Source organism: Mugil cephalus, chromosome 4 (assembly GCF_022458985.1).
Source record: "Mugil cephalus isolate CIBA_MC_2020 chromosome 4, CIBA_Mcephalus_1.1, whole genome shotgun sequence".
NCBI lineage: Eukaryota > Metazoa > Chordata > Actinopteri > Mugiliformes > Mugilidae > Mugil > Mugil cephalus.
In genome coordinates, this window is record NC_061773.1 from 7,880,054 (window position 1) to 7,892,850 (window position 12,797).

Sequence of the window (12,797 nt, forward strand, 5' to 3'; positions counted from 1 at the left end):
GTCATCTTCCTGTTAGCTGACAGGAATGTGACGCAGTAATCTGGCATCTCATCAGCATGTGATCTTTGTTAGACGTGATATATTGTTAACATACTAATGGCTTGCCTTATAATTGGTATAACTCTACTTAGTGGCAATAAACACTTCTGATCTCAAAGCATTCTCTGAACAATTACCTTGTTTTTGAACATTGGAAATATATACGGTGTTGAGTGAGAAAATGAGATGAGTGTCACTTGCACAGTTATACATAATACAATGCACAGTGAAATGTGTTTTAGTATACATGGTCATGGTATATCCAAAAAAAGCAGCTGCACTTGTTGAATTTAGACGTTTAGCCACTCATCTGAGTATCTTCTTCAGTCCTACGTAAGGAACTGGTGGGTGGAACTAATTTAGGTGCACCAGTTTCTGGTCAAACAAGTTTCTGTTGGGTTACCCACAGAGTTTCCTTTTTAAACCTCAAACTTCCCACCAGTTCATTAGAACAAGCTACTTGGATGAGTGGCTAAACGGCTTCTCAAAACTCAACAAGTCCAGGTGCTTTTTCTTTTATATATCTATTGGCTACAGTCATACTTGAAAGTCAGGTTAAGGCGCAGATAAAAAGTATAAAATCTTTTCTGCAGCCTCTCAGTGTTTGAAATGTAAACTATTTGTAACCAAGATATTTAAATCAGGAAAGTGGAAAACATCAGGAAACATTTTCCCAAAAGCTTTTTGCTTATTAGAGGTTAGCTGGCATTTCAGCTATTTCTTTCAACTGTGATGCATTTCATTCAATTATTACATTTTTGGAAAGTATTTTAAGAAAAAGCAACTTTGTCCATTTATTACACTTACTTACATGTACTGCTAAATCTGGTTTGACAGCAGTGTTTGTTTGTTTTTTTTTATAAATATATTATAACAATGTTTCACTTACATAAATTGAATTTTCACTAGTGAGAGACAAAGGGACTCTCTTTGATAGAAGTGGAACAAATATTACTTAATTTTAGGTGTATTTTTCAGTAAATATAACATGATGCCGTCTTGGTGCCAGAAATAACTTTTTAAAATGGGTTGAAAGACGGATGAACAATACTATAGGTGGCAGAGCAACAGTTCACTTGAAACTTCTTACAAATATTGAGTTAGGCAAAGATAAAATCAGGAAACAGGACTCTTAACCTAGTCATTCCTTTAAAGATTATTCAAGAAACTGAAAGAAAAAACTGAAACTGAAAAGGTGCGGCAATGAAGTCGAATAAGATTGTTGCCTATAATATGTAGATTATATTTGCTTAGTCGTAGTTTTGCACGTCCACTGTAAGACTAGTCTCAGCTAACATAGACATCAGAAAACAAAGGAGCAGCTGACATTCTGATGTCAGTAAACCCCATTATCCATTAAAAATAATGAGTGAGGCAAAACTATGAAATTAGAAAAGCTCCAGTCAGCAAAAGTTAAACTGCTATACTGCTAATTAAATACTTAGTCTTGTCTAGACTACCTCTAGTCTAGAGGTAAATATACTGAACATCTACATGGATGGAGATCTGTATTCAAAATTTTATGGATGGTAGAAGAGCACCTCATCTCTCACATCCAGAAAATACATAAACTTGTGTGACACGGAAAAATAAACACTATTTAATAGGCTTGAATAAAAGATTTGTCTGTGAAAATGATCACACTTTGGATTCCTGGGAAAATCTAACTATAATAGACTAGTAGCGACTGATCTCATGCAAATGAGCACATTCAGTGTTACAGCACAGCCGCTAGCAGTACATCACATCTTAACAATAGTTGTTAGCCTCAGAGTTTACCAAGGTTAATGTAGCCGTACAGATGGCGCGTTGATTCATCACAACACCTGGACACATTGCACTGACGCACAGGATCAAAACAAGTGCTATTACGTTGCTCCACACAGAAGTCCTCTCTTCTTAGAGCATGGCTGCTGCTGCCTCAGGGAGTCGGTAAACAAACGCTTGAACTTCTGCAATTATTGTCCATGGCACAGGCTGTGGGCAGGCCGACGGCATGTATGTGGACATGAATAAGCAGCATGACGTTAACCCTTTATGCCTCAGGAAACCTGTTAATATTCCCACGCTTGACCACACAAGCACTAAGGATTTGTGTAGGTAGTCTGATGTAATGTGAGTGTGTTTGTGTTTGTAGAGAAAAGGGAAAGAGGGAGATGGACGTTTGGTGTCAGTCGTTCTTCCGTCTTCCTATAGAATCTCAAATAGCTACAATCTTTGAGCATGGTTAGATGGATCCATACACTACTGTGCAGTCATTGTGTGGGCACTTGCATTTAACCATTAAGGCCGTCCTACTTTCAACCCATTGTATTGGCTCGCCACACTTCAGCTTCTATGTTGGTACCAAGTTTGAAAGCAATTCTCCGCCTCCATAATGCATAGAAAAACAAACCGGTAACCAGCTGTTTGAGCAACGCGAGTTTTGTGTTCAAAAAAATCCCCCCAGTTATTCTGCATGTTGAGTGACTTAATTAAGCAATTAGTCGCAGTACCCTCCGGAGAACAAAAGCTACAATCCCAAAGTGAATGATAGTCCCTCTTTAGATGCACTGTAAGGAGCAGTGTTTTATTGTAAAAGAGCAGCTACCAAGGTGTTGTGTGGGTCTGAACCTGCCAAGTCGTCCGTGTGTGTGATCAGAGGGATGGCAGCCTATGCTCTTCATGCTTGTATGCAGCCAGATTTTATCTGTAAACTGAATCTCTCTCACAGCTGATAACCACCGTAAGGGCTGCGACCTCCCTCAGCTGGCATTTAAAGCCAGTTTGAATCATAAATATTATGTCAGACAGGCAGATTGTCTGTGTTCCACTAATATTCAGGCTTTCACTGCTATTTCAGGGACACAGCATGGAGCCCAGCTGGACTCGAACAGTCTTGAATGCGTGTGTCCGCCAACTGTTTCTTTTGCATGTGTCTATTGGGATATCTTTCTGCTGTTTACGTTTTAAAATGCTTTTTCCCTGACATTAGAGATTTATCAAACACCAACTCACGAGTCTGTAATATTGAGCGTGCTGTATCCTTATACAGGGACTGTGTTTGTACAGACTGTCACCATGATAGGAAGACATCAAAATCCAGCGGCAATGATTTTAAATGGCTTTATTTCTCAAGTAGCACAGGACCCAGGGTTGAACCCATTGTTGGAAATGAGTCTGTTTGTTGAAAATATATTTGTTTGGAAATCCTAATCTTCATTGGATAGGAAGCAGTTGGTTCTCATTTCCTGAGGAAATCTGATGTTATCTGACAAATATTTAAACATTTCACAGTATATGTGGGAGCTAAGTGAGGCTAATTAGAAAAGTCCCTCAGCACGGGCAGATTTTCTACCATTATTCCCTCGAATCCAATGCCAGGTTGTAATCCATACAGAGGAAACCCAATTAATTCTGAGTTTGTATGCTCTTTGTCACATAAGATCTGTATGTGACTGAGCATATTGGTCATCTTGTCAATATTACCACAGTGAGTGGGCAAAGTAGCATGGACTGTGTTAGTGAGTGGGAGGTTATAAAGTGTAATTTGCCAGTTTGTCACCATGCCTCAGTACAGTACATGTAGGGGATGCTGTAGTACAGTAAGCATATTAACGCTCACTGGAGTTTTATTTATTTCCCAAATAACTGTCTTGTTATTATGTCTGTGTTTTAGTTAAATCCCAGATTTTTCGAAATCTGCATCGGTGACGGCCCTTGTAGGAGGTATTCTGTATTTTTCTCAGTTTTGGAATAATAATTTTCCTGCACTCAAGGAGGAACTGCAATCACTTTTGTTGTCAAAGGTTGCTATGGCACCAGACCCATCCCGTTCTGGTGAACGCAATCAATGTCTCAAGAGCCTTTAGGGAATTCCTTAGAAACATGCACAAATGTGAACTTGCACTGCATGCATCAAACTGCTGAGAAGGTAAAATGTATTTTCTGATCCAAGATGAAATGACACTTGATATATCCAACAGCTCTGTGCTTGACTAATTGTCAGCAGCATGTGACCCCCAAGAGAGCATTTCTAACTAGGAGAAATAGGTTGGTTAACAATAGATTGAAGTTAAATAATGGTAAAAATAATGAAAAGAATAGTGTTTAGAATGGACAATAATGTTTTTCTTTCCTATGTATTGAGATTTGCTCCATTTTTTTCCTGTTTATTTAATAAACCCATTAGTATGACCAGACTTGAACCATACTTGGTGCAGTCAGTATCTTAAACCTCTAATCCACAAAGAGAACTTACAACCAGCTATTTTAAAAATTTAAAAGTTAAGCACCAGCTTGCTTTCAGTGTTGTGTGCTTCATAAAGGGGAACAGAAGATTGTCTGTATCACACTTGGGGCGAGTGTTTAGTTCCTTCCTCTATAGTGCTCAGTCATACCAACACCATAACAGGACTGGAAATGCAAAGTGTGAAAGCACATTTACAGCAGTTCGATATTAAAGTTGGTGCAGATACAAGTACAGAAATACCACCCCCCTCTACAGCTTCTCAGTTCGTCAATGACTCTGGACCGTTCACAGTGACTCAGAGGAATAGGAAAACATGTCTCTGTCTTTGTTTGTACTTTATTTTAGTTGAAGGCCACAAAATTGGTCTTTGCTTTAGTGTCCTACAGCTAGTCACACTATATTGTAGCTCAGTGGTAGTTACTTTGAGTTTCACACTGATTCTGATTTTTTTGGTATCGGTTCATGATCGCGTACATCAGTCTGCAGTACTTCTGTGAAAATGTAGCTGATGCTGATTCACCCAAGATTGAACAGTTAGGAGGAACATGCAGCTCTGTGTATCTATTCAAATGTTCCTATTTAACCAGCAATATCACTATATCACCCTGAACAATTATATTGTGTTGACTGACCCACGACACAATCGTTGTTACTCTTCTATTCATCACCGCGTAAAGCCGGTCTGCCTGGGCCAAAGTTTTCATTTTATTAAATGTTTCAATATTTGCCTTGTTTAATTTGTGAAAGTCTTGCCTATAGCTAGTCAAGTGAAAAGCATCGCCACAAGACATGCAGGAAGTAAGTGAAGGCGAAGGTCTGATATGGCGATAGGCCACAGTGTAAGGAGGTGTTATACGCCTGCTGTTTTGCAGCACATGCCGTCCCTGAACAAGCCTGTTGTCTAGTGCCTACTCAGCTTTTCCCTGCAATGTCTACTCAACTGAAGTTTTCTCTTCTGCGCTCTCCTCCACATATTTTTACCATTTGTTATAATCAGGCATTGTTTTTTATTTAATTTATTTATTTTTTCCTCTCCCCTACTACCCAGAACGTGTATGTGTGTTGCTTGCTAGTCACTGCAGGCTGCTTCTCTTGGGGCCACTCAGAGTCTGTTCAAACGACCGCCAGCCACTTGCTGCATTTGTGCCAGATTTGATTTGAAACTCTGGATGATATTCGCTCTGTTTTCCCTGTCAGTTAGAAAAAGCATCCCTCAGAGTGGCATGGTCGCCCCCCCAGGGGAGAAGATTGAATATTGTGTGGCTGGAAAACAGAAAACGCTGATGTTACTAAGACATGTACCACCCACCTAGACCAGAGCAGACACCCCCACCCCATAGCAATGACACTACTATCCTGGCAGCAGCCCTCCCCAGCAGGATGCAGCCTGACACATGCACACACACACAAATGGTTCAGGAACAACTAAACAAACACAAAGAACAGCACAGGTGTTGACTTGGCCTCTAAATTCACTAGATCTCACTGATCAAGTATCTGTGGGATGATTGACAGAGGACCCTCCCCTCAACCCATATGACCTAAAGGCCTCCTACTAACAACGTTCTGTTACCAGACACCACAGGACACCATCACAAGGACCTGTCTATTTTCTGATGACTCACAGCTGTTTAGGAGGCACAAAGGAGACCTACACGATATTAGGAAGGTGGTCATAACGTTATGTCTGATCAGTATATATGTAGAGACATCAGGCCCAGTACAGGGATAAACAACGTATTTAAATGATCACTGTAACTGTATAAGTAGAAAACCAGCTAGCAAAATCTATTAGTATTGAACAACTCTTATCTGCTGCAGCGGCTCTTTGCCATCTGCACAGGCTCCAGTGAATCCTTAGCCAAGTGCACCTAAGCTGAATCCAGCAGAGAACTTAAATACCACCACAGACTATAGTGTAGATAGATATTTATTGTTCCACAGACATCGTATCCTCCTCCTTATTTTTTTTCAAAGGTTATTGCAGTAAGACATTACCAAAGTGTCACTAGATTTTTATATATATATATATATATATTTTTTTGATTTTCCGTTCAGACTAATCGTGGCCCACAGCTCCATCCACAGTTAAACAAACATTAAACTCTGTTTGGACAAAACTGATGAAGTGCATCAGCAAAACACCAAGCTGCATGTGCACAAAACGAAAGACTGTGGTTGCATATTGCATAAAGATGCTGGTATGTGCTATTCACACACCAGTTTAGTTGTGATCACCATCGCCGCTGTGTCCCTCTTTCAAGCTCTGTTTTTTTTTTTTTCCTGAACTTAATGCGTTATGCTCACCTATGCAGAACTAAATATTGAACTCCTCTGTACAGCATATGCCCATGTGTCATTACATGTGCAGTGATGCAGAGAGCTCTGATATGTATTACTTGACCTAGGATAGAAAAAAATAAAACAACAGGACAGACTGCAGAAGGATGATATGAAGCACAGAAAAACGAGATGTGTATATAAACAACTTGGTAGGTAACTGAGATGTTTTGTTAATATTGTATTTCAGGATGTGCGGTATGCCGGTGCAGCCTGTGTAGGTTCATGTATACATTATAGAGGTCGGTGGGACTGTGATTTGACCTCAACTTTTTCTGTCTTAGTCCAGTTATGAACATTAAGTTCCTGTACCAGATTCCAAGTGCTGGCATGTGATTCTGCCACCCGACCAGAACCACTATGGAAAATCACATCTCTTGTTCCAGGTCTGATTTTGGTTTTTATTTGTCTTTGACTAGCAGAGAGAGTGCTCGGTTGGACCCAGAACAAGAGGAAGATGGTTTCATATTTCTGCTGCAGTGTGCTGCTTCGTGCTCCTGGTTCACTGCAGCGTGTTCTCTCCCTGCAGTGCCAACAAATGCTTCGTTTTAGCATCGCAGGCCCATGTTAGCTGGAGAACCCATTTACCGTCGAGCTCTCTGGCCATCGCCTCATTCTTTTCACGCTTACAGAGCGTCTTTGCACCTGACTTGTGTTTGCAGTGAATGCTATTTCTGTAGGAGCTATATTTTAATATCAAAAATTCTTAGTAAGTCAGCACAAGGGCATAAAGGAGATGTTGAGCAGGTATATACAGAGTGCTGATTCATCTTCATGCTGTCAGTGATACAGGTGACCCTGGACCACACATCTCACGCTGTAATGACCAGGTAGTGGGAGATGCTTACTAGATTTCGTGGGGATACTTTATGGCTTGTACATGCTTAAAAGCACAGCATAACTCTTAATCTTGTTTTGCCTTAGTGTTTACCATTGATTTCTGTGCTAGTTTTAACACGATAGCTTGGGTTGGTTTGTGTCTAACACATACATATGTCCTCTGCTTGAACACAGTGTTTTCTGCAGTTAATAACCCACGTGTAGCAGAACTACTGCAGTACATGGCAAGACATGAAAATAATGCAAGCAATATGAATGTTTTTCTCAAAAGGTTTGAGGGAATTTAATTTTTAAGGATTATAACTTCAGTGCACGATGCCCTGCGGTGGACATTTGCAGATGAACTTTAATGTATGTCGCCTTATGATGGGCATGGCTTAAAGTTGGACCATAGTACACTATGTGGCAAACCTCTGTGTGTGTACAACAGCTGTCCCACAATGTAATGGTTCCTGACAGCAGAGCTCTCAGTTGCGCTTTTGACATCTTTTAACTGGAGGGAGGAGGATTTGTAGCAGACGTTTGCTGTATAAATAGGCTATTTATGCAAATTGCTGTTCGCTTTTTTCTCAGTTGGCAGCCAGTGACCTGCGCCGTTTCTGTAATCAAGGGCCCTCCACAGCTTAACAGAGACGAGGCCATTTATAAAATCACAAACTGTCCGTCTGATGACGAGAGTAAAGAAGATGTGCTCACATGGGTTCACATCGTTACGGGTTTGGGTTTCATCCTTTGAATGTCACTGAAGAAGAAGGAGATTCCGTCTGAGTCTTCTTTGTGGGCTGACGGAGAACGAGGGTAACTTAACTTTTGTTTCTCTGCCTGACTGAACTCCCGTGTAGGATATCCCCGGCCGTTCTCGTCTGTTAGCCTGTCTCCCTCTTCCGCAGCCATCTGCTCGGGTCTGTGTGTGTTTCCTGCAGCTGCCAATATACTACACAACACGGAGCTGTGCTTTCAAGGCCAGCAATGCCTGCCTGCCTGCTCGCCTCGCTCACGTAAGCCCTGTCTCAAGAGGGAATTCACTCAGGCTGGGTGTAGGTGGATTTATGGTTGGAAAGCATGAAGAGCTGCCTTTTTGTGACTCAATTTTGCATTTTGTTTAGAAAACACTGAGGTGTATGAGACAAACCTAAGAGAGGCTATGAAGAGGGATGTCATGATCGGCACAATTTCTTCCGTTCCGTCTAGTGTTTGACCACAATCTTTTCCATCTGTAATGAAATAAGTCAGTGTGTCAGTCGGTGTAACTAAGTGGCTTTTTAAGTTGAAGGCTGATATCAATATTTGACAGTTGAATTTATACTTATTACTTACTTACATTATTACCTAATATCAGCAACACTGGAACACTGGACTGTAACACATGTCTCACATGATTGAGGCTGTGCAGACATCCTCTGCAGAGATGATGTGGGTGTGTTGCTACTCACTACATGGTACCTAAAAAAATAAACAAACAAAAAAACAAACCTTGAGGTTGATTGATTCCTTTGTATCTGGCAAAAGATAGTTTCACCTAGTTAAAATAAAAACAAACCAAAATACAAGGAGCAGATAAGAGTATGAAGTTAGAAGAGAGGACTAAATACCTCTTAGACTTTTAGTTTGCACAGCACTACTGTGTAAAACGTTTCTTTTCCTTTTACCTCATCTTGGTTGTTTTTATATCAGGACAATTATCGTCCAACAGTGACTTCTCCTTTCCGTCTTTCTCTTCCTTCTCTGTCTGCAGTTTTAATCTGCAAAGTGCACCGTGGCCCATTAGTGCAGTAAATCTGAGCCCTCTAACTTGGGCCGGGATGAGTCTGTACCGCATTGCTGCAGTCAGCAGCAGCATCCTCTCCAACTGCAGCTCACTACAGGCATCTCTGTGAGATTGGTGCATTGCTCTACAATGTGCTACAGCCACATCTCCACAGACTTAAGTGTGCTGCGATGTGTCTAAATAGGTTACAATAGCACTGAAGCCTGTTTTTCTTAAGCTTTGCTTCCATGTATTAATTATACTGTCCTGGTTTCACTCGACTGTAGATTTTGGTTTTGTGGTGTAATGGGGCTGGTACTTGCTTCATGTAGTTTAATATAATGTGATTTATCAAACCTTCCGAATAAATCGACTCTGTTAAATCTCTTTAACTCCTTCGCTCTTTAACCGTAACTGTGTTTAATAGTTGATTTGTTATTAAAGTTCTGGTTCAGTGAAAGTTTCATTTCCTTTTCGGCACTTCAGTCAATTACAGCTCGACTGTGAGTTTATCCAGACGCTTAAGTTTCTGTATAAAGCATTAACTCACACATCATATTTTGCTCGACCGCCCTGTCCGGTGGTATTGGGTCACTGTATGGTGAATCAGCCAGCCAGCTCATTCTGAATGTAGCTAAGCCCCTGGGTTGGTTTTTCCAGTTACAGTTCATTAATGCTCATGTACCATCATGGCCATTTTTGTCCTTAATGACTGAGGAGGGAAGTAAATTAACCTGCCTCTGGGTTAAAGTTTATTCAAAATAATTATTTATTATTATTAATTTCTTTTATCAGTTATCATCAGTTTCAGTCAGTCTGGATCAGTGTGTTTTTATTGTCCCCCACCCAAACCACAGTGCACTCAGACCCACATCTGTGACAGATGGTCCACGTGGACCGTGCTGTGCTGGGCTGTGCTGTGTAGTAAATTTACCGCAAAGCCTTTTGTCCATCAGGGTCGTGCCACAATCATCATCTAACAGCAGGGATAACCTGTGATCCTTTGTGGCGTGATTGAAATGAGTGTGCAGGGAACGATAAACGTGTCCTTGGGAACACGGGGCACGTATTCGCTGCCTGGGAAATAGATGAGAGGAGAAAGTCACCTTCACGTTATCATTACGATGTTGGTTACTAGACATGACTCACGTGAGTGCAGCCACTGGTGAAATAAGGTGCTTGACTGACGCCTTTATCACAGGGACATAGATACTGCTCTGCTGCTTTTTTCATTTTGTTATCCACTGCAATAAACGGCGCTTAAACATCAGCAGTGCTGCTCTGCTCTCTCACAGGCTACTGTGTTTTACTTGAAATGTTCAGATACATTTTTTTGTGTGTGTGTGTGTTAATGGCCTCTGTGTATACCTAACCACACAGCCCACCCTTCACCCAGCTCTCTTGTTATAGACCTCTTTACAGCAATGGCCTCTTTCTTGGGCACACATTCTTTGAATTATTCATAGAATCAAGTCACTCTTAGCAGTAGATCAGCTGCGGTTTGAGTGGTGAGTGCACAAATGCACAGCACAGTCATACTTAGTAAAGTAAGAAAGATTGAGGTCTTTTATGTGTTGCTGCTTGTTATTTTTTTACTGCCTTGCAGTTTTAATGTAATAATCCTCCTGTGTCAGGAGGTTATTATTTTAAATTGGTAACCATAATATAAATGACTCTGTTCAAATGGTGGGAAACTAGAGAGTAGGGGTTAAATTCGCTCGATGGTTTATTTATTCAGCTCGTGTCCCTAGAGTGTGAGGACATGACTCCATCTAGTGGTGCAAGTTTGTAGCAGCCTTATGAAAAATTCAGGTTCATGATTTACTGAGACTTAGTTTTAGACTTGGACTAAGACTTTAATGATCCACAAGGGAAATGACTTGGTCACAGTAGCTTAATTGTTACAAAAAGGTGAGGTGTTATACAGCTGGATAGAGCGAGGTATAAAATAAGTTCTGTAGCGTTCACTATGGGAGCGGAACTGAATCAGTCAATCAATATCGTTTTGTATTTGGGTTTCCAGATTGCAAGCAAACCAAAATCATGACAAAGGTTAAACTCACAAATGACACATTTATATGATCTTTTGGTGATCTGCAATGCTGCTTTATTCCCCTGTGCGGTTACATAAGGACTGGGACTAAGTACTTATTTTAACACGCCTACTCCAACCAGTTCCACCGCTCAGCTGAATGGCTCTTTGGCACTGTCTCGACAGGATCATTGTGAACTATGTGCGTGTTGTTTAATTATCATTTCATGCTCGGGACTTTATCGAGGATCATTATCAACTTTGCTTGAGTCAAGCTACGATGCCTGTGGCCGCTGTGGCCAGTAATGAGATGAATCCAGTCAGTTGATGTGAGAACACAAATCGAAATAAACACCTGATAAAAATTCACTAACTCAGATGTGCTCTCTCTCTCTTCCAGAGGCCCTGAGCAGTGATAGACTGAACGCTGTGGTCCCTCTGAAAGACGTCCACCCCCGGCAGGCTGGCCACATCCCCTCCCTCCTGCCTCCATGTATCCTGAATCTACCACAGACTCCCCCGCTCGCCTCTCCCTCCGACCCACTGGCTCACCTGGCATGATCTACAGGTGAGATGATGGATTGCATAGTACATACGCACGCAGAAACAAACACATTCCTGTAATACTGTGTCTTTTAAACTGCAAAAACTGCTTTGCCAGCTGTTTACTAAGCTAGAACTTGGAGGTGACTTAAGTTGGCTTCACTCTGATGTGATTACTGTGGTTTCAATCAGTGTGAGGTCAACTATCAGAAGGCTAGAAACAAAGCAAAAACATCCTGAATGTTCACACGACAAAACCAACACAAATATTTATTGACGTGCAACCAAGAGGATCTACAACACCTGACAAGCACATACACTCACTATGTCCCTTAACTGTGAAATACAGACTTACATTCAGACATACCGTGGTGTTTTTAATCTTGTCTTGATATTGTATTTGTTTACTTACTGTGGAGACAGCAGCATAAACAGCCACACACAATTAGTACAGATCATCCTGCACCCTCATGCTTCACCAGCAGGTGGCGGCAGACACTCGACGACCTCGATCACTAAAAGGCTTCAGTTCCTGTCTTTTCCTTAGTCAGCGCTATGACTGTGTTTCATATTACCTTCATTATGGACATATGAAATGCAGTAGCTGTCAGCTGAAATGTTTTGTGATGCATCACTGTGATTAAAGGGCAACTACTGGACTCTTATCTTTTATATACTTAAGTAATGTAACAATGCAAGTGGGTGGGAGGACAGTTTGTGGCAGTGAGATTTAATAAACCAAAGTATATCTCCTTTGAGCATCTTAACAATTCATATTCATTCGAGCTACTTACTTCTCCACTGTATTAGTCAACACTAAAGCCGTAAAATGTCCTTTGTGATGACAGATGTAAAGTTAGTGCCCTTGTTGTGCTAATCAGATGTCGATAGTAAGTTTTGTAATATCATATTCTGTTTAATAAATAGTGATTGTGTTGTTAGTCTTTGTTTAGCTCTTGTTAGTTTACATTGTCTTGGTTTAATTCATTTAAAAAATGCACATTTGTTACATTTTATTCTTTTGC

The 12,797-nt window shown here is 40.8% G+C and overlaps 1 protein-coding gene across 4 annotated transcripts in view; it reads left to right on the plus strand.

The window, feature by feature from the left end:
• The window catches only part of kcnab2a (potassium voltage-gated channel subfamily A regulatory beta subunit 2a), a 77,430-nt gene that overhangs the window by 15,767 nt on the left and 48,866 nt on the right, over positions 1–12,797 (plus strand). For 3 of the 4 annotated variants that reach the window (XM_047582053.1, XM_047582052.1, XM_047582056.1), the window contains one exon: positions 11,630–11,797. In XM_047582053.1, coding sequence (XP_047438009.1) covers positions 11,721–11,797 — 77 coding nt within the window. In that variant the 5' untranslated portion in view covers positions 11,630–11,720. The remainder of the gene's footprint in view (positions 1–11,629; positions 11,798–12,797) is intronic. The other variant, XM_047582054.1, reaches the window with a different exon arrangement.